Source organism: Dipodomys spectabilis, unplaced genomic scaffold (genome assembly GCF_019054845.1).
Source record: "Dipodomys spectabilis isolate Male_0828 unplaced genomic scaffold, ASM1905484v1 ptg000125l, whole genome shotgun sequence".
In the NCBI taxonomy this organism is placed as follows: domain Eukaryota; kingdom Metazoa; phylum Chordata; class Mammalia; order Rodentia; family Heteromyidae; genus Dipodomys; species Dipodomys spectabilis.
The window spans coordinates 13590843-13616267 of record NW_024870802.1 but is presented as its reverse complement, the minus strand read 5'-3'; the positions used below and the strand labels follow the sequence as shown (position 1 = coordinate 13616267).

Here is a 25425-nt window from a genome sequence, read left to right as displayed (position 1 = left end):
GATCTGTTCTGATTCCTTTAATGCTGGCTGAGAGGGTACGCTCCTAGACCAGGTGGAGACCATTCTGAACTATAGTGCTTATATTGAAATATGTCCTATATAATAAAATAGGAAGCAGGCCCAGGGGACCCGAGAGCAGGACAAGGCCTCTTTGCAGTGCTGTGGGCTTCAGGCGGGACCTCTGTGTGGCTTCTTCATCCCTGGGTCTTTCTTTCTGGACGGCCGGGATAGCACTTTCACGCGGGCTGCCTGCTCACCGCTGGGAGTTCTCCTCATAGGGTACACTTGGGCCTTACTTTTCTTGAGGTAGAAGTTAACCTGGAAGGGAGAAGGCAGAAGCTAGAAGACAAGCTTGGACTCTTTCCACAGTATCAGGTTCCGAAGACAAGACCTGGGAGAAGTAGTCTAGCCACAACCCAAAGCAATACGTTGGTATCCTGGAGTCTTGGCAATTCTTTTCCACAAGACTGGCACAGAATCACTGGTGACACAAGATGTGGGTGGATGATCAAAATCTACGTTTGTTTCATATGTGTTAGAAAAAACTTCCATCTACACCTCCAGCCGGGATTTCACTAATGCTGTTGCTTAGGATGAGGGCTGCGAATGGTGGTCTCCTAATTGCCATTTGCTTTGGGCTGGCTGTGACTCCTAGGTGCCCTGTTCAGGCATCTCAGGCCTGCAGAACTCTAGTCCTTCTGGCCACCCAGTGTTTGGCAATTGGGGTAATAGAGTTGATGGAGATTGCCCTAAATTTCCATGGGTATCATGGAATCCTTTCTGAGGGCTACAATGGAGCTTTCCTCTGGCCACAGCCTGCAGAAAGCAAGATTTTGGCGGGCAGGCACTGTGGAGCGCTGGCAGGGAGAGAAAGGAGAGAGAGAGAGGCAGTGTCCTAACCACACTCCCCCCGCAGCCCTGACTTTTCCCTGGGAAGGACTGGAGCTGCCAGAGCAGCTGGGATTACAAACATGCCACTGACTGAGAGGCCTCTCTATGGGGTTATTTCCTGCTCCTTCCATAGATTCCACAGCCAGCTTTTCTGCTAATTCTCCGGAGGGGGAGGGGAGAATCTGAGCCAACTCTACAGTGTCATTTCCTATTTCCTATGTAGCAATACAGAAACCTAGGAAAGAGAGAGGACAAGAAAAACAGGAAAGAACAGAGGGAAACCAAAGGAGTCCCTATGTCTGGTGGGCTGAGGAGAAAGGTAAAAGAGTGCTGGGCTCCAGAACAAACTTGAAAGCTCAAGTCTAACATGAAAATCCTTTGGAAACCACCTCCCCCCGCCCCCCCCCCCACCTTAGACTGGGATTTGAACTCAGTATTTGATGCTTTCAATTCATTGGTAGGTACCCTACCACATGAGCCATGCCTCCAACTCCCAGAAACAATCTTTTCTTTTTTTCCTTTCCTCAGCCCGATAGCTATCTGCTTTAGAATGGGGATGGAAACATAGTCTATTATCAATAAGTAGATTCTTAGTTTTTACTGTAACTGAGCACTGTATCCATATGATAGTTGTTTATTTTTCTGAGCTAGATTCATATAATGAAGGTTTGTGTTTATTTCAAAGATGTGAAAAAAAGGAGGTGATATACTGTCAAACAGAGGGTTACTCAAGATGTGTAGCTGTTATATTTGGCATTGAGTAGATTTGTGTAGCACAAGACTTACATGTGTAATTGCCTGCTGTTCATATGATTTTAGAATATAACAAGGAAAAAAAAGATGTGTTTGTTGGGAAATCTGGATCAGACATCAGCAATGAAAAAGTCACTCTTTTCTTCCTTCTCTGCAAATAGAATGTATAATATGCAGGAGATGGAATGAAGGGACGGGGGATGGGGAGAAACTTCACTTGTATTAAAACAGAGTTGTGAGCAGATTTTGAGAACAGCGTGAGGCCCTGTGGCATTAGTTAAGGAGGAAGCGGAGAGTCTGTGATAGCTTTAAATCCTGGCTCTCACCATTTATTGTGTGATACTGTCACATTTTCTTATCTTTTCTAATTTTCAGTTTCTGGGGCCACAAATGGATACACTTATGTATCTGCCTTACAGGAGTGCTGTAGACTAAATAGGGGGCAATTCTGGAAAGTTCTTATACAGTGTCTGTACATAACTCCTATTCAGTAAATGGTACCTGATGCTATATTTACAGATAAGCTGCCTGTCTGACTGCATTGTGCTGATAAGGAAAGGGAGAGGGAGGTCTACCAAGCTCCAGGGTTGTGTAGAGAAGGAACAGGACCTTGGGCAAAGCTGACTGTAGCAACTAGGTGCAGTGCATGCTCCTTAAACAGAGCTACCTATTTATTTATTTATTTAGTTAGTTATTGTCATTCTTGGGGCTTTAACTTGGGGCCTGGGTGCTGTCCCTGAATTCTTTTTTTTTGTCGGCCGTGGGGCTTGAACTCTGGGCCTGGGCGCTGTCCCTCAGCTCTTCAGCTCAAGGCAAGCGCTCTACCACTTGAGCTACAGCGCCACTTCCGGTTTTCTGGTGGTTTATTGGAGATAGGAGTCTCGCGGTCTCTCCTGCCCGGGCTGGCTTTGAACCATGATCCTCAGATCTCAGCCTCCTGAGTAGCTAGGATTACAGGATGAGCCACCAGTGTCTGGCCCTGACTCATTATTGTTGTTATTATTACTATTATTATTATTTTATCTCTGAGCTCCTTTAACCTCTGATATTCCAGTCTGTTACCTAACATGAAAAATTCCAGGCCAAAATTTGAGAGGTTGTTCTTGCCTCTTATCTGTGAAGGAACTGGGTAGAGAATTGAGTATTAGAGGTGACTGGCTTTTGGCTAACAGCAAGAGCAAAGCAGAACTTCAAGAGGCCCCATAGGGCAGGAGTGAGCTGAGAGAGCACCATCTAGTGGTCATCCTTACTTATGACACTGAAGAACACAACTCCGGAATTTGTTGCAAGGGCTCTAGGACTTAGAATCCAACCTTTGTTGAGTATTTCCCAAGTGTCAGTCACTACTCTAAATGCTGGATGTGAATTTTCTCTTTTCAACCTCTTGTGAAGAAGGCATGTTAGAACCAATTCACCAGGAAGAAATTGAGGATGAGTGAGATCTGTCTAAGGTCTGTGGACAAATAAACTAGAATGCTTTTAATGACAATGCTGTGTTAATCAGAAGAATGAGGAAATGTCAGAAGAAAGGATATAACAGCAGAGCGCCAGAAGAAAAATCAGCACAGAAGAGCAATGGATTTTTTTTTAATGATAAAAGAAAACCTCAGGGAGACAAGAAACTAAGCGTGAACTGTATTTAACATGGCATAAGGTGACATTTACAAAGGCCTTCTAAAGCTTAGCCAGACTCACCAGTGTTGGTTCTGCTGGACCCACGGTCACACTCACAGTCTGGGGGTCGAACCCAGGGGCTGTGGCCGTGACAGTATAGGTGCCTGGAAGCAGCAGGCGGAAGTAATCACCTTGCTCACCTGAAAGTTACAAGAATGTAAGTCAGACTGCTGGCTTAAAACAGAGTGCCTGCCTAGCATGCATGGAGCCCTGGGTTCGATAGTACCACATAATCAGAAAAAGCCGGAAGTGGTGCTGTGGTTCAAGTGGTAGAGCACTAGCCTTGAGCACAGAGAGGCTCGGGGACAGAGCTCAGGCCCCAAGTTCAAGCCCCAGGACCAGCAAAAAAAAAAGCAAGCATGCCTCCAATGCAACCTTGATTTCAAAAGTGATCTGGAGATTCTAACAACTGAAGCTTGATTCAGAGAAGGCTCAGTCACTGGCAAACAGATTCCTTAGCAGGATTTACTAAGAAGATGCTCTATACAGTGTAATGAGAGCAGTGTGTTCCATTTCATACCCTGTATTTTAATTTTAATATATTGCCAGCAGATTGAATGCAGATGCAGACATGAGAATCCAGCTGTCCTCCATAAAGCAACATTCAAGAGATTTGCAAGAATGTGAAACTGAGCCAGACATGGTGTCACATGCCTGTACTCCCAGTACTTAGGAGGCCATGGCAAGAAAGTCTTGAGTTCCAGGCTAACCAAGTTCTAAACCAGCATGGGCTGTGTAATGGGATCCTATTTCAGAGGAATAAAAGTGAAACTGAAACACTTCTCTCATTAATATTTTTTTATTTTACAAAGTATACTTCTTTTAATTAAAAAATAGGCTATCTGTTCATATGAAATAGGTTTAAATTTTTAATTAATAAATATTTTACACATAAAAAAGTAGCTACTTATCTAGGAAAGATTTGAGCCAGATTTCTAGCTTAGTTTAGAAAGTATAAATGCACCCAGATGAGAGCTGACATTTTGAGCCACTTGTTCCGCCTCTCATATGTGATGAGAGTCTGCTTTTTTCTTCCTATTTCTCCCTGCTTTTCTAAATAAATTATTCCTAAACTGAGAGGGGAGGGGCTTACTTTATAAGTATTCTTAGAATCAGGGGAAAAGCTACACATGTGAGCAGTGCACAACCTGTGCTAGTCATGGTTCTGAGTTGGACAACCAGTCAGCAATGCATGCATTGTATAATTTCCTATTCAGTGGGAGGGCCAGGCTAAACGATTATGAAATGTCTCATTGGACATTTGGTTCCATTTGAGAATGAGGATACTCAAAGAGATTGTCTGATGCCTCACTACAAAAGGATATTGCCTTTGCCTTGAATAAACCTTTCCCTGAAGATATACTGGCACCACCTTAAGGAACACAGAAGAGCCAGGTTTACGCCTTTAATCCCAGCTACTCAGGAGGCTGAGATCTGAGGACTGAGGTTCAAAGCCAGTCTGGGCAGAAAATTCCTTGAGACTCTTATCTCCAATAAACCACCAGAAAACTGGAAGTGGCACCGTGGCTCAAGTGGTAGAACACTTGCCTTGAGCTGAAGAGCTCAGGGACAGCATCCAGGTCCAGAGTTCAAGCCCTATGACTGACAGAAAAAATAAAAGCACATAGAAGAGAGATTTCTTTTGGAGCTGGAAAGGTGGCTCAGTGGTAGACTGCTTGCCTTGCATGCATGAAGCCCTGGGTTCGATTCCTTAGCACCACATAAGCAGAAAAAGCCGGAAGTGTCACTCTGGCTTGAGTGGTAGAGTGCTAGCCTTGAGCTGAAGAGCTGAGGGACAGTGCCCAGGCCCAGAGTTCAGGCTCCATGACCGGCAAAACACACACACACACACACACACACACACACACACACACACACAAAAGAAAAAAGAAGAGAGATTTCTTTTGCCAGAATACTGCTTGAAATAAGATGTCTACAACTAATATTTGTGTGGTAAGATATAGTGGAGCCTTGCTGTTATTAAGATTAAAAGGAGGTAGGCAAATCTCACCGACCCCTGACTATTGGTAGAAGAGTTATTCATCAGAAATGCAACTGGCTCAGGGTGAAACACTGTCCTTCCACGAGACAGTTCATACCCTTTCTAGGAGATTCCAGGGAGCTCTCTGAGATTTACCTCCACCATCAATCTTGTGCTCTGCCAAGCCTGTAAGATCATTCTTGTTAACTTTTCCCTTAATGGACATATAGTGAAAGCTCTGCATTGCCGGGGGAGGGGGGGGGGGGAAGCGGGGAACGGGACTGAGCATTGGTTTGACAATCCTCTGTTCTCCCTGGTTTTGCTATAGCATAGCAAATAGCTTCAAGCCAGAAATAGTCTTAAAAAACTGCACTGGCCTGGCACTGGTGGCTCATGCCTGTAATCCTAGCTACTTAGGAAGCTGAGATCTAAGGATCATGGTTTAAAGCCAGCCCAGGCAGGAAAGTCTGTGAGACTCTTACCTCCAATAAAGCACCAGAAAACCAGAAGTGGCACTTGGCTCAAGTGGTAGAGCGCTCGCCTTGAGCTGAAGAGCGCAAGGACAGCGCCCAGGCCCAGAGTTCAAGCTATCCACTGCCCTGTTGCCCTGATTCCTGGCCTGTGATGAAAGTTACATTTATATCCCTCTTTCTTGGTACTCGTCTCTCAGGGATAGCGTTGAAATAAAAAGATTTTCCATTCAAATCTCTTCGTTGCTTGACCAAGCTTCCTAATTGACTGTCTACACTTCTAGTACCCTGTCTTCAGTTGCCTCATTCCCTGTACCTGTCTGCCAGTCTTGCAGCTTAAAACCAGTGCCCAGGTCTAACCAGGCAGAAGAAGATGAGAAGTTCCCTTCACACTCATGAGCAGGGGTCACTTACCCGGAGTGACATCGTGATTAATCCCACTGACAGAGATGACAGCCCCGGTGAGATTGTTATAATTCTCATCAAGCACCATGCCTTTGATGCCCTGGTGAACCTACAGGAAAGAGCAAGTCTAGAGTTATGGTCACACAACACTGTAACAGTGTCCCAGGCTCAAATGTCTCATATGTCTTGTACTCAATCTTCTCAGAAAGGACTATCACAGACCTTTGACTGATCTCTTTGCTGGCCCACCCTAATCAGAGAACAGTAGGAAGCATGCAGTTAAAACCTCAGTCACATGATATCACTGTTTACTCTTTGCTGAGAGCATAGCTGAAAGTTCGCGCGCTCATTAGAGGGGTTCCACACTGAATGTAGTCAGACATTATATACCTATGTAGAAACAATGCCATGAAACCCTTTTTACAATTAATATACACTAATAAAAACAAATCATAAGCTGGATGCCAGTGGCTTATACCTTTAATCCTAGTTACTCAGGATGATGAGATCTGAGGATTGCAGTTCAGAGCCAGTCTAGGTAGGAAAGTCTGAGACTCTGTTTTCCAATAAAGTACTCTGAAAAAGCCAGAAGTGGCACTGTGGCTCAAATGGTAGGGCACTATCCTTGAGCACAAAGGGGCTCAGGGACAGAGCCCAGGCCCTGAGCTCAAGCCCCAGTACCAGAAAAAAAAATCATTAAAAAAAAGAGTTCCTATGCTGTTCTGTAAAACTGTCATCCTTGTTAGCTGTCTGGTCTCATTCCACTTACCCTTCATCTTGCTCCTGAGATACTGAAATTCCAGCCAGATGATGTCCCAATTCTTTTTTGTTTGTTTGAACTCAGGGCCTAGGTGGAAGCCCTTAGCATTCTCACTCAAGAATGGCACTCTACCACTTGAGCCACAGCTCGGCTTCTGGCTTTTTGCTAGAAATTTTGTGGATTTGTCTGCCCAGGCTGGCTTTGAGCCAGGTTCCTCAGATCTCAGCCTTCTGAATAGTTCAAATTCATTACAGAAATGAGCCTAAGTCCTCAACTTAAGTCCTTGTCTATGCTAGTCAATTGTTCTACTATGGAGCTACAGTCTTGTTTTTAATTTGCTGAAGGACTGCCATGCTGTTTCTACCATAGAGCTTCCCACTCACTGTGACTGAGTGTCCTAGTTTCTCTACATCCTTGCTTTATTAGCAGCAACCATGCTAATGAGTGTGAGGTGGTATTTCCTTGTGATGTTGGTTTGTATCTCCCTGAATATTTGTCTATTTCTTTATTAAGTAGTTGTATGCAATAGCTATAATTCCATAAGTCAGGTTATGAATACAATGCTTCTTGATCAAAGCCACCCCTTTCATTGGCTTCCCCTCCATTCTCTCCATCCTCCCCTCCTCTCAAGGAATATATAGTGCTGGTCTTGGGCACTGTCCCGAGCTTTTTTGCTCAAGGGTAGTGCTCTACCACTTGAGCCATAACTTCATTTTCAGCTTTTTTGGTGATTAACTGGAGATAAGAGATTCAAGGGTTTTCCTGCCCGGGCTGGCTTCATACCATGATCCTCAGATCTCAGCCTCCTGAGTAACTAAGATTATAGGCATGAACCACTGAAGCCTGGCTTGATTTTTTTCAAATGCTGCTTTTATGATTGACTTTGAATTTGTTTTTTTTTTGTTTTTTGTTTTTTTTGGGTCCAGTCATGGGGCCTGAACTCTGGGCCTGGGTGCTGTCCCTCAGCTCTTCAGCTCAAGGCTAGTGCTCTACCACTTGAGCCACAGCGCCACTTCCAGCTTTTTTCTTTTTGCTTATGTGGTGCTGAGGAATCGAACCCAGAGACTCAGGCATGCAAGGCAAGCGCTCTACCACTGAGCCACCTTCCCAGCCCCTGACTCTGAATTTGTTGTGTCCAAGAAAATCCTCCTTTTTCCCTGTAGATACCTGCATATCCTCTCCCTCAACTTCCTGAAGTCTTTGTTAAAAGACAGCTTCTCTGTAAAGCCTTCTTCCTCAGCATTTCTCTTCAACATGCCATAAAATTTACTTAACAGAATGTCAGTTCCTTTTTTTTTTTTTTTTTTTTTTTTGCCAGTCATGGGCCTTGAACTCTGGGCCTGGATGCTGTCCCTCAGCTCTTCAGCTCAAGGCTAGCACTCTACCACTTGAGCCACAGCACCACTTCTGGCTTTTTTCTGCTTATGTGGTGCTGAGGAATCGAACCCAGGGCCTCATGCATGCAAGGCAAGCACTCTACCACTGAGCCACCTTCCCAGCCCCTGTCAGTTCCTTATGCACAGGGACATGTGATCAGTGTCTTAGTGGGCTTGTTTATTCATAATCCCCAGCTTATAGCTGTACTAAAAATTTGACTAAACACATCGCACTCGTAGAAGCAACTCACATTCATTGTATCAAGTGAGAGGTAAAGTCAGGCCTGCAACACCAACCACTGGGAAACACTTCTCCTTATATAACCAGGAAAGTTGGAAAATGAGGTTTTACCTGTTCCAAGAATTGGATTAGAGCTTCCCGGTTACCCAGCCACTCTCGCTGTAATTCCTCCTGGCGAGGAAACTTGTTGCAACTCAGTTCTAATGTGATCTCAAAGCAGTTGGTGTGGAGATAATTAAAGTCTTGCATTCCTAGGATGAAGAGGGCAGTGGTAGATTGGTACGACTGACTTCCCCAGTGCTTCCCTTTATCACAATCTGCCCACATCCCTCCATTACCTCCTATTCTACATCAACCACCGTTTACTTTCCTCCCCCACCATCTTTCCCCAAGTTCCCAGTTCACATGCCTTTCTCATTCCAGTTTTCTCTTCACTAACGAACATTTTGTCATCTGCATCTTCTCTCATAATTTAATTTCCCTTTTTGTCCCTCTTGTTCCCAAAGTCCACTGGAATGTGAAGTTCTAAAACTGGCCATTCAGACAGAAAAGGGGCACTGTTCTACTTCAGCACGTGCAATTCCCAGGATTCTCCTCACCCTTGCTGAGTGAATACCAGGAAGCCCCATTGGTGATGCCATCTGGGAAGTAATCCCCACAATTCCAGCCCTGGTACATCCATCCATGTGCATAAGAGTACACCTTGGCCAGCTAGAGGAAGTACAGGCAGAAAATGACCTTGTGTCAATGCTCAGCCTTGAACTAGGTAGATCCAAGCCACTCACACATCTAAACAACTGATTATATGTGTTAGGAAAAGAAAATATGATCAGAGACGGGTGTGTGTGTGTGTGTGTGTGTGTGTGTGTGTGAGACATGGACTAGGTAGGACATCTGTACTCTGGTTTTTCCACTCTCTTGACACTAAGTGTCTTTACATGCAAAGGGAAGAGTGACATTAGATGATACAGAATGTCCTTTTTAGTTGTGCCAATTTTTTAGTAGTATTTTATTTTTTAAAAATCAAGGAATGAGTAAATTAGGAAAAGTATTATATTTTGTTGGGTGAAAGATGTGTGTTGAGTCTAGGGATAGTGGCTTTAGTCTATAATCCTCACTATAAATAATTACTTATAACATATTGATATAGTTACATATAATTCTAATTTTATAGTCTAGTGTTTTATTATAAAATAATTATATCATGAAAATGCATTTTCATATTAGTATATAGATTATAATATATAATTTATATTCTATTGCTTTACTGTTTCAACCTTTTTCATGTACATGGCTTATTTTTTAATTAACACAGGCTAATCATCTTAAAATTGTAAATTAGAATCCTCCAAATTCAAATTAGTTCCACTAATTTAACAACCAGTGTAATTAGTTTTTCGGCACGTTTCTTGCCAAATATTTTTTATGTCATGGGAAGTATACTATGCAGCTCTCCCTTTTCCAAAGTTTCATCAATATGTGGCTTACCATTCAAAGCAAAATGTAACTTACTAGACAGCCCCTCACAAGCAGGGGGTGTTTGCTTTTTGCAGAGCTCTTGTTAAGGAAGCCCTGTGTCACTGACTTCAAGCTCATTGTCTCAGCCCCAAGTTCCCTGGGTGGATGAGCTGTCATTCTGTACCTTTTGGAAAAGCTTGTCATCAGGTGTGGGGGAATTGGAAGAGTGATGGGAGCTTCGGGACCGATGCTCAAGGGACTTGTCATATGGGTAATTGGCCACCACTGCCCCTCCATGGAGATTAGCCGAGAGGACAAAGTTGAAGGAGCGTATCCACTGGATCACAGCCCGAGTCTCAGGTTCCACCTGTGAGGAGGAGAGACAAACAGACAGACAGACAGACAGACAGACAGAGAAAGAGAGAGGAGGAGAAGGAGGAAGAGAGAGGAGGAAAAGAGGAAGAGAGAGGGAGGGAGGGAGGAAGAAGCGAGCAAACAAACAAGCACTCTGAAAATGGATATGAGAGTTCAAAGCTCCAGTTTGGTTTCTTTATCACCCCTGGGAAAAGGTTTCACAAATTACCCACTACACCAGACACTTCTGCAGACATTTAGGGTTTCTAGTAAATAAATCTGAATGTCATTAGTTGTTTATTTATTTTTTTTGGGTCCGGTCGCGGGGCCTGAACTCTGGGCCTGGGCGCTGTCCCTCAGCTCTTCAGCTCAAGGCTAGCGCTCTACCACTTGAGCCACAGCGCCACTTCCGGCTTTTTTCTTTTTTCTTATGTGGTGCTGAGGAATCGAACCCAGGGCCTCTGGCATGCAAGGCATGCACTCTACTACTGAGCCACCTTCCCAGCCCAGAATGTCATTAGTGTATAGTAATGGTCTTTCCTTCCTTCCTTGCTTCCCTCCTACTTTCCCTCCCTCCCTTCCTTTTGAAGTACTTGGGATCAAACTCATGGTTTCATCTAGTAAGCCCACTGCCACTTGAACTATATCCACAGCTCTTTTGTTTTGAGTTTTATTTTGTTTTTGTTTTTGAGATAAGATCTTGCTAACTTTGCCTAGGCTGCCTTCAAACTCACAGTCTTCCTGCTTCTCCTTCCCTAGTAGCTGGGATTACAAGTATCCCCAGCTTATACTAATTTTTTTTCAACCTCTTCCTTCTCCCAACATAACTGCTATATTGTAACATATAAGTGCATGAAATAGGGATGAATAACACTGCTTAATAATTCATGGTACAGTATTATGATAATCAACTGAAACAATGGCTATGAAAGAACATGAAATCATTAAGTGCCATGCAACTACATAATACTGTTTTCACTAACCTCAACCAGGCAATGAGCTTGGGGTCCCTGAAGGGCTCATTGCTGGGGAAAGGAACAGAATGAAGAAGCATAATACCTGGTTATTGTTTTGCACAAACTAACACAGAGATACACTGATGCTTAATTCTTGCTTGTTTTGTTGACTGTTTAGCACCCTGTCAGAAATTTTAGGTGCTGATTTATCTGCTTCTGTTGTCATATTTCTTATCTCCTACCTGACTTTTCCAGTTGTCTGGAAGTGGCAAGTGGTGGTTGGGACCTCCATACTTCTCGTTGTAATAGAAGTAGGTATTGAGATCAGGAAAGTTGCGGTTCAGGTCCACTCCATTTGCATTGTTCCTGCCAACCAGATACCCAGACATGTATGGGCCCTGGGGAGAAAGCAGAGAAATGGAAAGTGAAGGTTTCAGGCCAAATCTTCTCTCTGAAGAATAGTGTATAACTCTTTGTTATTAGTTTAATCTAGCAAATGATGTAGCGTTTTCTTTTTTAACTTATCCAAAATCCTGGTGGTATGGTTCAAGTTTCCCAATAGACAATGAAACTAGGGAATCCTAGGAGAAACTCTAATAAGAGTAAAGTGTTTCAGATTATGGGTACCCTAGGTTTTCAGAAATAATTTTACTGAGCTATAATATACATGACACAAAATTACTTGCTCTATATGTACAACTCAATAAATTTGGTATACTTACCAAATCTAATTTTAGAATATTTTTATTTCTTAAGAAGAAATCTCATTCTTATTCAAATAAATCCTCTCATCCAACCCAGACTTAAGGAATCACCCTCTTCCTCCAGAGACTCACATTTTCTGTATTTGTCACATAAGAAGGATCATATATTGTTTGCTTTTCTGTTTCCCACTTTTTTTTTTTGGTGCCAGTCCTGGGGCTTGAACTCAGGTCTAGGCACTGTCCCTCAGCTTTTATGATCAAGATTAGTGCTCTACCACTTTGGCACAGCACCATTTCCAGCTTTTTGGTAGTTAACTGGAGATAAGAGTCTCATGGATTTTCCTGCCTGGGTTGGCTTTGAACTGATCCTCAGATCTCAGCCTCCTGAGTGGCTAGGATTACAAGCATGAACCAATGGCACCTGGCTTGGGCATGTTTTTTTTGAGGGTTACCTCTATAGCATATATTCGTTTCATTCTTTTTTATTACCAAGGTAGCTCCATTATAGGGATTTGTCATGTTTTACTCATCCATTCACCAGCTGATGAACTATCTTAGCTTTCCATAGCTATTATAACAAAATAACATGAACAATTATCTTACAGTTTTAGAAGTCAGAAAATTGAAATGGGTCTCCCAGGATTAAAATCATGGTGTCAGTAGGGCTTGCTCCTCAAGAGGGTTCTAAAGGAATCTGTTTCCTGATGTTTCTAGCTTCTAGAAGCCATCTATATTCCTAGGTTCATGGTCCCTTCTATCTTCAGAGCTATCAGCATAACATCTTCAAATCTCTCTCTGATTCTAACCTTCAGTCTTCCTCTTCCACACATAAAGGAGGCTTGCCATAGATTGTATTGGGGCCACTCAAGCAATCCAGGATAGCTTAGGTTAAATCATGAGCAACCTTTATTCCATCTGCAACCTTAATTTCCACTCATTGAATAATATAACATATTTGTAGGTTCTGGGGATTAGGATGCAGACATCTTTGGAAGACTATTATTCTGCCTACCTTTAAAGTCTTGTTCTACCTGGCTTTAAAGTCAGGTGCTGGCTGGGAATGTGGCTTACAGGTAGAGTGCTTGCCTAACATGCATGAAGCCCTGGGTTCAATTCCTCAGTACCACATAAACAGAAAAAGCCAAGAGTGGCACTGTGGTTCAAGTGGTAGAATGCTAGTCTTGAGTACAGAGAGGCTCAAGGACAGATCCCAGGCCCTGAGTTTAAGCCCCAGGACCAGCAAAAAACAAAGTCAGGTGCTAGGTGAGTCTCATTGTACAACCACGTGGACTGCTTTCCTATGAGAGGGTATCCGTGTCACCTGAAAACCACCTGGGTCTTCTCGGGTTTAAGTTCAAGGTCTGCTCTCTTGGGACACGTACATACCAAGCAAACAGAGCTAGGCTTCCCAGGGGTATATTTAGACCTCGGTGGGCTGAGGATTTCTTTCCTCATTCTCATTCCATCTACCACAAAAAACATGGGTTCTCCAGTACACTCCTCACTACATACAGGGAAAAAATGACAAAGTAATCCAGTTGGGATTTTCCTGCATCCTCCCCATTTTTCCTGCTCTATGGAAACTCAGGCCTTGAGACATGATAATGGACACCTCTGGAGTTTCCAGCAGCCAAGCAAAGTTTTCTTTTTCATTTGTTGAGCTATTTAATCAGGAAGTCGTGTGCCTGCACGAGTGGTTTATGGTTGAGTCAACGTCCTGGCTCTATTTCTATATCTGCCAACCATTTATCTCCACTGCAGCCATATTCTCAGGTAAGTTTAAAATATGCCTTACTTCAGCTGGGAATCAGTGGCTTACCTGTAATCCTACCTACTCAGGAGGCTGAGGATTGCAGTTCAAAGCCAGCCTGGTTAGCATAGTCTGTGAGACTCATCTCCAATTAAGCACTACAAAAGCCAGGAGTGGAGCTGTGTTTCCAGCCTTGAGCACGAGCCTTGAGCAAAAAAGCTTAGGGACAGCACCTAGTCTCTGAGTACAAGCCTCAGGACTAGTGCGTGTGCACACCCCCCCCCCCTTACTTTAATAATACCACCTCCAAATTTTTTTTTTAGACAGAGCTTTAAAAGTAACGCAGCTATCATGTAAGGCAGAAAGAAGCCTGGACTCAGCCTTGACATTTCTAATTTAGTAGTCTTAGGATGGAGCCTAGAAATCTGTTAAGTGTCTTGCAATTATGAAAGCATAGCCTTAAGGGAGAACTACTGACTTAAAGTAAGACATACTGACACTGTGAATCTATGTTTGGAAAGAAAAGGCCCAGACATTGTCTTATCTGTCTTTCTTTCCAAAATAAAGAGCAGAAATGCTGAGTGCTACACTAGTAGAGGAACAAATCCTATGAAAATACCATGAAGAATTATAACAAACTCACCACTCTCAAATTGGGGGAAAACTCCTTGTCTTTGATATATCCCCAGCAAAACCAAATGGAGGTGGCGTGTGAACATGTGAAGGACATTTACAGTTCAAGATAAAAATTCAAGAAAGGCACAACATTCCCATTGCATATCATTCCCATTCATACCATTCCCATTGCATAGCTCAGTTTACAGTGTTGTCATGCTATGTGCCTGTAATGGGTCTTGAACTCAAGGCCTGCAGTTCTTGCTTGACTTTTTCACTGAGTCTGGCACTTGAGCCACACATTCACTTCCAGCTTTTTTTTTTTTTGGCTGGTTAATTGTATAGGAGTCTCAAAGATTTTTCTGCTCAGGCTGGTTTCCAATCATGGTTCTCAGATCTCAGCCTCCTGAGTTGCTAGGACTGCAGGCATGAGCCACTGGTACCTGGCTCATTGCTCATTGTTGAGTGATATTTACAATGGGGCAAAGAACCTATTGTCTACTAGCATTTATTTTGTGAGTAGCTTCCTACCTGGGCAGCGGCCACCTCGTAGCCATCGGGGTTCATGGAGGGCAGGATATGGATGCGGGTGTCATGGATGAGCCGCAGGATGCGTGGGTTCTGGTTCCGGAACTCCTCACACAGGAACTCAGCCAGCTGCAGGAGCAGTTCTCGGCCCAGCACCTCGTTGCCATGCATGTTCCCCACGTACTTGAATTCCGGTTCCACTGAGAGCAGAGAAACGTGCGCAGGAAGAGGAAGGATGAGCCCTTTGTAAAGGCCAGGCATTGACTCCCTACCTTGCAAAGGGATCCTCCCCCTTCTCAGCAATGAATAAAAGAAAATAACAGGCATCCACTGTGTGTTTCCCAACAGTCCCTGAGTCCCTTCCTAATCAACTTGGAATTAAAAAGACTACAAAAATTCATGCCAGAAAATAATCAATTCATGTGTGTGTGTGGGGGGATATAATGACCCCATGCTGCTCAATGAATGTCATCCCTCACACTGAATGACGGGATTTTAATGTTCATTATCGTCAAACTTCACAGGAAGCCAGTAGACACTACCGGGGTCAGAGGGAAGGGACTACCTCTACCTCTACCCTCATATCTTCTTTCCTTTGCTGGACTTAGCTTTACCAAGGCACAGATAGACTTAAATTTTCTCTCACAAACAGTCCATTATAATTTATCTTGGGATTCCTCCTCCTCCATCTTCCCCTTCTTCTTCTTCTTCTTCTTCTTTGGTGCCTGTCCTGAGGCTTGAACTCAGGCCTGGGCATTGTCCCTGAGCCTTTTTACACTCAGGCCTGGCATTCTACCACTTGAGCCACAGCTACCCTTCCAGCTCTTTTTGGTGGTTAGCTGGAGATGAGAGTCTCATGAAGTTTCCTGCTTGGGCTGGCTTTGAATCACAATCCTCAAATCTCAGCCTTCTGAGTAACTAGGATTGTAGGTGTGAGTCATGGGCACCTGGTTAATTTAGAATTTTTTTTAGGGGGGGGGTCCAGTCGTGGGGCCTGAATTCTGGGCCTGGGCACTGTCCCTCAGCTCTTCAGCTCAAGGCTAGAGCTCTACCACTTGAGCCACAGCGCCACTTCTGGTTTTTTTCTTTTTGCTTATGTGGTGCTGAGGAATAGAACCCAGAGCCTCAGGCATGCAAGGCAAGCGCTCTACTACTGACTCACCTTCCCAACCCCTAGAAGAATTCCCAAAGGAATACTTGTAGTCTCCATTCTTTCATCTTAATAGTATTTCTTTTGCTGGAAACTGGTGGCTCACACCTGTAATCCTGGCTACTCAGGAAACTGAGGATCTCAGTTTGCAGCCAGCAGGGCAAGAAAGTCCATGAAACTCTTATCTCCAATAAATTACTCAGAAAAAGCCAGACGTGGCACTGCAGCTCAAGTGGTAGAGTGCTATCCTTGAGCAAAAGAGTTCAGAGACAGCACCCAAGCCCTGAGTTCAAGTATTTCTTTAATATTAGATTATGTCTTTTTTGTCTTGATGTTAGAAATAGCTTTTGGGAAATTTGGTGATAGCAAACGTGGCAAGTAGTTTTCTTCATGTCTTAGTAAAAATAAAATTAGGGGAAGTGACGCTGTAGCTCAAGTGGTAGAGTGCTCGCCTTGAGCTGAAGAGCTGAGGGACAGCGCCCAGGCCCAGAGTTCAAGCCCCACGACCGACAAAATAAATAAATAAATAAATAAAATTAGGGAGATTTGCTTTAGTGTACTCCAATCTCTGTTAGTTATTAAAAATAACCTTGCTGGGTGCTGATGACTCTCACTGTAATCCTAGCTGTTCAAGAGGATGAGCTCTGAGGACTGTGGTTCAAAGGAAGCACAGGAAACATGCTTATCTCCAATTAACCAACAAAAATCTAAAAACAGAGCTGTATTACCTTACTCATGTAACTGTAACCCTCTGTATAGTATCTTTACAATAAAAAATTTAAAAAAAAACACAAAAAAATAGAGCTGTAGCTCAAAAGGTAGCAAACTAGCCTTGAACAACAAAGCTCAGGGATAGAGCCCAGGCCCTGAGTTCAAGCCATTAGACTAGCACAAAATAAATAAATAACTTATCTGTGATACCTAAAAGTCTGGGTACCAGACTAGTACTGGCCTATGGAACCCCTATACACTTAGAAGGTACTCAGTATCAATGTTTTTGGTGCTTTATTTCAACAGAATCACAGCTCAATCCTTTCTTTTTTTCCTCCCTCCCTCCCTTCCTGCCTTCCTTTCTTCCTCTGAGCCTGGGCCCTCCCCCTGAGCTCTTCAGCTCAAGGCAAGTGCTCTATCATTGAGCCACAGCACCACTTCCTATTTCCCCGTGGTTAATTGGAGATAAGAGGCTCATGGACCTTCTTGTTGGCTTTGATCCGTTATCCTCAGACCTGAGCCTCTTGAGTAGGTAGGATTACAGGCATGAGCCACAAGCGCCCAACACAACACAACCATTTTTTTTTTTTTACAACAGCCACCTCTGTTATTTGGGTTCAGGTTCTTATACCCTCTAGATTGCTGTCATAAATCTCCCCTGTATCTGTCCAATCCCAAGAGCTGAGAGCCTTTTTCTTTTTCTTTTTTTTTGTCATTCATGGGGCTTGAACTCTGGGCTGTCCTTGTGCTCTTCAGCTCAAGGCTAGCACTCTACCGCTTGAGCCCAGTGCCACTTCCGGTTTTCTAATGGTTTATTGGAGATAAGAGTCTCATGGACTTTCCTTTCTGGGCTGGCTTTGAACTGCGATCCTCACATCTCAGCTTCTTGAGTAGCCAGGATTACAGGTGTGAGCTATTGGTGCCCAGCTTGACCAATTTTTTCTACAAAGGACCTAATAGTAAGTGGTTTAGACTTTGTGGGGGAATAATGACTCTGTCACAGCTACTCAACTCTTTTAGTAGAAGCAACCACAGACAACACACACACACAAAATGGACTTGACTGTGTTCCAGTAAACCTTCATCATCAAAACAGGTGGCTGTCCCTTGAGTTATAGTTTGCTGACCTCTGTTCTGAGTGATCTTTTTAAAACTCGAGTCAGGTCATGTTACTCTTCTCTTTAAAACTCTCTAGCTGCAGCCTCCAGCAGGAGTAGGGAGAGTTGACAAAGATAATGAATAAGGATGAATATGATCAGTGTAAGTGTATGTGCATATATGAAAATAGAACAATCACAAACAAGGCCATACTAAAGCTACCAGCACAACTATGTTTATCGCAGCATTATTCACCATAGCTAAGCTATGGAACCAACCCAGATGCCCCTCAGTAGATGAATGGATTAAGAAAATGTGATATATATATATGTGTGTGTGTGTGTGTGTGTGTGTGTGTGTGTGTATGTGTGTATGTGTATATATATATATGTATATATATATATGAATTGTATGCTTCCATCAGTAAGAACGACACCGCCTCTTATTTACAATAATCAGTATATGTCTAGGATAATCTTAGCAGATGAGAAAATACCTCCAAAGCCATGTACATATGACCATATAAGATGATACTAAGCAAAATGAACTCCAAGACATGGGCACAAGAAGTTTTTCTTTGTTGTTGCTGTTTTTAATGTACTAGGTGATTTTTTGTTTCTTTCGTATATTCTTCCCCATATGGTATATCCCCTGTTGTCACTGTATTTGATTTTGGTACTCTGATATTGTATATACATTTATTTGAATTAGGGAAGAGAAGGGAAACAACAAAATAGTGAGACAAAGGACAAGGGGACCAATGCAACAGTGGTATACACAAGACACTATGCTGGAAATGATCTGCACAACTTGTGGAGGGAGGGGAAGGGAGGAGGGAATGAGGGGAGAAAAATAAGGGAAGGAGTAACAAGTTTGACAAGAAATGTACTTATTACCTTACTTATGAAATTGTAACCCCTCTATACATCACCTTGACAATAAAAAAGAAAGCTATAGAATAAAATAAAAAAATAAAAGCAATCAAATCTTTTGAAGTTGTTTTCAGAGAGTGGGATGGGGGAGGGGGAGGGAGGGAGGGAGGCTGATTGTTTACATGTATGAAAATGTCACAATGAACCCTGCCTTGTACAACTAACGTGTGCTATAAAACAAAAAACTAACAAACATTCCAATTACTTCATACTTTACTAAAAGCAAAAGCCAAAATCTGTGCAACAGCCTATGTGAGTTTCTATTATTCCAGCACTTATAGAGGCTCGACCTCCCCTTTGTTCTCCCTACTGGGACTGCAATGACCCCCTCACAGGGGGCTGTGACCCTGAAGCCTTGGGGTTTGCTTTTTCCTCTGCTTGTCCCCCTGCTGGGTATGGTGATACACATCTGTGGTTCAAGCTAGGGCAAGAACATGAGACTTGACCTGAGAAATAATGAAAGCAAAAAAGAAATGGAGGGCTAGGAAGGTGGCTTCGTGGTAGAATGTTTGCCTCGCATGCATGAAGCCCTGGGCTTGATTCCCCAATAGCACATACACAGAAAAAGCTGGAAGTGGTAGAGTACTAGCCTTGAGCAAAAACAGCTCAGGGACAGTGCCCAGGCCCTGAGTTCAAGTCCCAGGACTAGCAAAAAAAGAACTGGAGGCATTATTCTGGTGGTAGAGCACCTGCCACTTAATACACTTAATGTTTGGAGTACCAATCTCACACAACTGTAATGCCAGGCATAAGTAGGAGAGTCATGGTCCTGGGCTAGCCATGGCAAAACCATGAGTCCCTATTTGAAAAACAAACAAAACCCAAAATGGGGCAGCAGAGCATGGTTCGTGTGACAGATCACTTGCTAACATGAATGAGGCCCTGGGTTCAATTCCCAGTACCACCAAAAACAATTAGATAAAGTAAACCAACAGGCAATGAAAACCTCACCTCATCTCTCTCTCTTTCCTGACTTAGTATTTGCTATAGCACTTGATTTCATCTGATATATGTATCTATGTAGTCACCATCCATTGCTACTCTTACTCTGCTAGAATTCAAGCCTTTGAGGGTCATTGTATTATTTTCTACTTCTAGGATCTACAAAACTTCCCCCCACCCTTGGTTGTGGGGATTAAACTTGGAGCCTCAGCACTGTTCTTGAGCCACTTTGTGCTGAAGGCCAGTGCTCTACCACTTGAGCCACAGTGCTACTTCCAGTTTTTGAGTGGTTAATTGGAGATAAGAGTCTCACAGGGACTTTTCTGCCCAGGCTGGCTTTGAACAGTAATCTTCAGATCTCAGCCTCTTGAGTATCTAGGATTACAGGCATGAGCTACCTGTGCTTGGCTTCTATATATGTTCTTGCATGTAGTAAGCTACTGGCAAATATTTTAAAATTTAGTAATTGAAAGGAACAAACAGGAAATAGCAAAAGTTACAGGATTGTAAAGAAAAAAGGGATCAGGAATTGGAGGTGTGCTCAAGCAATGAGTGCCAGCCTTGAGTGAAAAAAACAACAAAAGCACAAGACCATGAGTTCAAATCCCAGTATTGGCAGAGAGAGGAAGGGGAGAAGGGTATCAGTGAGAGCTAGCATTGTCTGAAATAGCTTCAAAGAAAGCCTTCAACACCAGAAAGTACAGAGGCACCAAGAAGGAGACAGAGTAGGAGGCTAGCCCCATAATGTACATTAGCAGCAATGGGTGTGTGATCTGAGTAAAAGCAGGCATTTGCACTTGTATAACAAGTGCAGCTTCCAGGTAAGGCCCTTGCTGGGTGACAGTGGCTGATACCTGTAATCTTAACTACTCAAGAGGCTGAGATCTGAGGATCATAATTCAAAGCCAGCCCAGGCAAGCAAGTCCATGAGACTCCTAACTCAATTAACCACCAGAAAACCTGAAGTGGTGCTGTGGCTCAAGTGGTAGAGCACTAGCCTTGAGCTGAAGAGCTCAAGGACAGCACCCAGATGCAGAGTTTAAACTCCATGACTGACAAAAAAAAAAGGCCTTTAGCTCCACATAGACATATGACTTGGATAAAAAATTCTAAAGCTTTCACGTCCAGAAAACAATGGATTTTTTTTAAAGCATGAGTGTAAGAAGACGCTGCTAGGAGCTAGGAGGAAGGGATATTATTCTGGTATCTGGTGCCAAGTGGGTTCAGAGAGTGGCAGCAGCTAGGGAGTTAGGAGTTAAGAGGCCCAGTGGAAGTTTAGTGCAACAACTTAGACAAGTTGTGATGGAGACTGGGCTAGGGCTGTGCAAGTGACTAGGCCTGTTCAAGGGATTTGGAGTTGATGGTTTAAAGGAGGAACTGACATAATGCGAATGTCACAATTGCCATAAATAAAGCCCTGAGAATTCAGAAATCACATAAATGTTCATCAATGTATGAGAAAATGCAATAGAATATTATGCAGCTGGAAGATAATGACAAATATTTATAGATGAGAGATACTGTTTATAACAGACTATAGAATGAGGAAAGCAGTTGAGTCTGATTCAATTTGTGTGTGTGTGTGTGTGTATGAAAAAATATACGCATCGGAGAGGATTAAATAAACACAGAAGAGTCTGGAAGGATACAGACATCAACATGTTAATAATGGATATCTGTGAGAGAAGGGATTATGGGTAATTGTTTTGCCTTATCTAATTTGTAATTTGTTTGTTTTGACATGAGGTCTTGTCTATTGCCCAAACTGCTCCCAAGCAAGCATGACTTTAATGATAACAAAAGCAAACTATAATACATAAAGCTAGTACCCCGGGCTTCAAACTCTAGAATACCTTGCTCCATGCTACCATTCTTGGAAGAGATCATCCTAAACCCTTTTTACTGTTCCTGGTAGAACTATAAGAGAAACAGTTCCTGCTTAAACTCCAGAGCTTTGTGAAAGAATTACACTAAGGTCAGGTCGCAAGATGGAAGGGAAGGAAACAAAGAGGATGAGATAGGATCAGAGACAAAGACTTTTACCAGTCAGGTCTTGGGCCAACAGAGCCCAAAGAGCCAGAGGCTGGAGATGGAACTGCTTTCCAGAGGCGAAGCTGAGCACTAGACATGCAAAGCTTTACCAGGTTGAAGGTCAGCTTCACTGGCCTTCCTAGAAGCGATTCCAATGACTGGGTTTGCGAGGGAGGGGGGCTGCTCCCCACCCCAACAAGCCACAGAGCCGCTCAGCACTTACGAGGTTCGTGGGTTCCAGGGTAGTCGCTGAATTCCAGCACGTATAGCTGCCTCCCCCTCACGCTGCGCCCGATGCTGTAGACGCGCGTGACGTCCGGGCACTGGTTGCGCACCTTGTACAGCGTCCGCACCAGGTCATCATAGCGGTGATGACGGAAGGTCACCGGGGCAACCAACTTGAAGAGGAGGAGGAGGCGCAGGAAGACGGATAGCAGGTCTGACATCTTGCAGGGCTTCTTCAAAGAGAGCCTCTGGCCAATGCTTCCGCCCCTCCAAACAAATCCGAGCTGGGCCCACGTTCCGTCAGGAAAGCCCAAAGGGTCAGCCCCTGGAAGGGGAGCTCAAGAAAGTGTCCTTCCGTGCTGGAAGTCAGCCTGTCCACTCCCCACACTCATTCCTCTTCCCATCCCAACCTGGAAAACCTTTAGGAAGGTTTTTGCGCATTCCAGCATTGGTAGTCTTTCTACCTCTGGTTTACTGATTAACTGGACAGTAAACAGGCTTCAATAGAGAGCTGCTTATCATCCAGCGATTCCCTGAAGGCTTCTGAGAAACCTGGATGTGCCCAGACCCTTTGTCACATCTTACAAAAAAGAGTTCTCGGAGCCTTTGATCTACCTCACATTCCGCAGTCAAACTTCCTTCCTTCCTTCCTTCCTTCCTTCCTTCCTTCCTTCCTTCCTTTCTTTCTTTCTTTCTTTCTCTCTCTCTTTCTTTCTTTCTCTCTCTCTCTCTCTCTTTCTTTTTCTTCCTTACTTCTTTCTTTTTCTTTCTTTTTTTCTGACTCTGAACCTCCTTTGATAGCTAATAGCTATAGTTTGGCTTACCACACTTAAGAGAAACTTCTCTACAGAATGTTGTATTCTGCCACTACTGGGGTCTTGGCTTAGTGGCCCCCAGGGTACCCCAGATTGTTCCTTTGTAGGAAGAAGTCCCACTCTTCTGGCAAATGTGCCTTTGGTTCTCTCTGGAAACAGCGTATGCTACAGAGATGGTTCCCATTGTCTGGGATAAGCACGCACCTACCTGCCTGTACTGTGAAAAAGGAATACTGTTCTATAATATCCCTTTTCGTTTCTTTTCTTTTTTGTCGGTCGTGGGGCTTGAACTCTGGGCCTGGGCGCTATCCCTCAGTTCTTCAGCTCAAGGCTAGTGCTCTACCACTTGAGCTACAGCACTACTTCTGTTTATGTGGTGCTGAGGAATTGAACCCAGGGCCTCATGCATGCAAGGCAAGCACTCCACACTGAGCCACCTTCCCAGCCCAGGAAAAACATTCTGTTAACAGAAAATATTCTGTGAAGTCTGAGGTTGGGATGCTTTCGCTCAACTTCAGCATAGAGTACTGGAGTAAAGTCACTGAAGTAAAGGGAGCGAGCATGAGCTTGAATGTTAAAAAGACATGCTTTTAAATCCAAGTTCCACCCTCTTTGCAGCACCTGCCTGCAGAAATATTCAGTAAATTGAGTAGTGGTAGCAGTAGCAGCATTAAGCTCCTACTCTGTACTGGGTACTACTCTAGATGATAACTCATTTGTTCTTCGTTCAACCAATATCTAGGAATCATTTGTTACTGAAGCCAGTCTCTACATAGACTATCAAAACCTGCAGAGGTTCCTCTCCATGTGGTACTTAGATTCTAGACACAAGAGTAGAAAAGATAACCTCTCTCTCCCTCCCTCTTTCTCTCTCAGACAAGCAGTTTCACTCCTTTTTTGGGGGGGTATTAGAGAGGGGTTTCTGGAGGATATTTGGGAGTTGAACTAGATTATTGCTATTGGTTTTCTCTCCCCTTGTGTTGGGCATATTAATTTTCTTCCCTATTATCCCTTCCTTGTCCATGACCTAACCTCTGGAAGCTGTATATGGTTACGTGGTAGGAGGAATTTAAAGCTGTTTAGCCAGCTGTCTTGTGATGAAGAGGTCATCCTGCAGTACCCAGATGGGCTCTGTGTACCCACCAGAAGAGAAGGTGGGAGAGGCACAGAATGACAAGATATAGGAAAGACTCAACTAGACATTTGCTAGCTTTGAAGATGGAGGAAGGGAATTTGAGTGAAGAAAGCTCAACAGTCTCTAAAACTACAAAGGACAAGAAAGATTCTTCCTTACAGTTCCTGGAAAGAATCCACCTTGATGTTAGTTTAAGTGAGACTCATTTTCAGACTTTGGAGCTCTTTAGGTGTGCTTGATAATGCTCTGGTTGGGTTAGTTTATACTATAGCAATATGAAATACATACATTCTGTAAATACCTTTTTTTTTTGTCGGTTGTGGGGCTTGAACTCTGGGCTTGGGTGCTGTCCCTCAGCTCTTCAGCTCAAGGCCAGCGCTCTACTGCTTGAGCCACAACACCACTTCCGGTTTTCTAGCGGGTTTATTGGAGATATGAGTCTCATGGACTTTCCTGCCCAGGCTGGCTTTGAACCATGATTCTCAGATCTCAGCCTCCTGAGTAGCTAGGATTACAGGCGTGAGCCACTGGTGCGTGGCTTATAAATATCTTAATCCCAGGAAAGCCTTGTGAACAGGATGGAGCAGAATGCTTAATTTTGAACAAATTCCAAGGATCTTGACTCAAATCTTGGGAAGGTAGCCCTGCAGATGGCTGTGTACACACACCAAATGGCATCTCCAAAGTTCTTTTACTTCTCTAATTTTGGGCTTAGTGTCTCCAAAGCTGTCCCTTTTGTAGGCAAATAAACCATCCTCCCCAACCCAGATTCTACTTACCACAGTTTTAGATTTTTCATTTCTTGGTATCCTCTCATAGTAAGTATCTAGGATTACAGGCGTAAGCCACCGGCGCCTGGCTGGAGTGAATTTTTGAGAGAAGAGTTTGTTAGTTTGGGTTTGTAACCTTAGCTGTTGGAGTCAGTAGGGTACTTCTTGAATTTCTTTTCCTACACTCACTTCCACATGGTATCATCTGTGAACCCCACCAATAAGCAGCAATTCCCAGTTGGCATTTTTCTACTTTTCTGCGATCAGGTATTCATCTATTCCTAATGTCACCCACTTTGCTCACTCCTCAGCATCAGAAAAGAGCCTTGCAGATACACACAGTTCCTATCTTTCTTGAGAGATCATTAGATCTCATTTACATATGTGGGAACTACAACACTTTAAATAACTTTATTTATTTATTTATTTTTATTTTTATCAGTTGTGAGGCTTGAACTCAGGGCCTGGGTGCTGGTCCTGAACTCTTTTTGTTCAAGGCTAATGTTCTACCACTTTAAGCCACAGTACCACTTCCAGTTTTCTGGTGGTTAATTGGAGATAAGTCTCACGAACTTTCCTGTCTGGGCTGGCTTTGAACAGTGATCCTCAGAGCTCAGCCTACTGAGTAGCTAGGATTACAAGCATCAGCTACCAGCACCCAGATAAATGAGTTTCTTTAAATGATCACAACTTTTTTATT

The 25425-nt window shown here is 43.5% G+C and overlaps 1 protein-coding gene across 1 annotated transcript; it reads right to left on the bottom strand.

Annotated features, from left to right (window-relative positions):
- Nucleotides 1–118: 118 nt before the first annotated feature.
- On the bottom strand, nt 119–22400 carry Cpn1 (carboxypeptidase N subunit 1). Its single transcript, XM_042689430.1, has 9 exons — nt 22004–22400; nt 14920–15116; nt 11562–11717; nt 10194–10376; nt 9151–9262; nt 8663–8802; nt 6184–6283; nt 3340–3458; nt 119–318 (listed from the first exon to the last, which is right to left on the bottom strand). Exons 1-9 carry the CDS (start codon nt 22224–22226, stop codon nt 169–171), a joined length of 1380 nt encoding a protein of 459 aa, XP_042545364.1. The 5' UTR covers nt 22227–22400; the 3' UTR covers nt 119–168.
- Between the last annotated feature and the right edge of the window lie 3025 nt (nt 22401–25425).

Bases quoted from the DNA above. Each gene is read 5' to 3' on its own strand.
- Cpn1 (XM_042689430.1), bottom strand. From the start codon at position 22,226: ATGTCAGACCTGCTATCCGTCTTCCTGCGCCTCCTCCTCCTCTTCAAG. The intron at 6,284-8,662 runs GTAAAACCTCAT...TCTTTCCTGTAG, and splicing joins TAATCCAATTCTTGGAACAG to GTTCACCAGGGCATCAAAGG. The intron at 319-3,339 runs GTGAGTCTGGCT...TCTCCCTTCCAG, and splicing joins GTCCAGCAGAACCAACACTG to GTTAACTTCTACCTCAAGAA.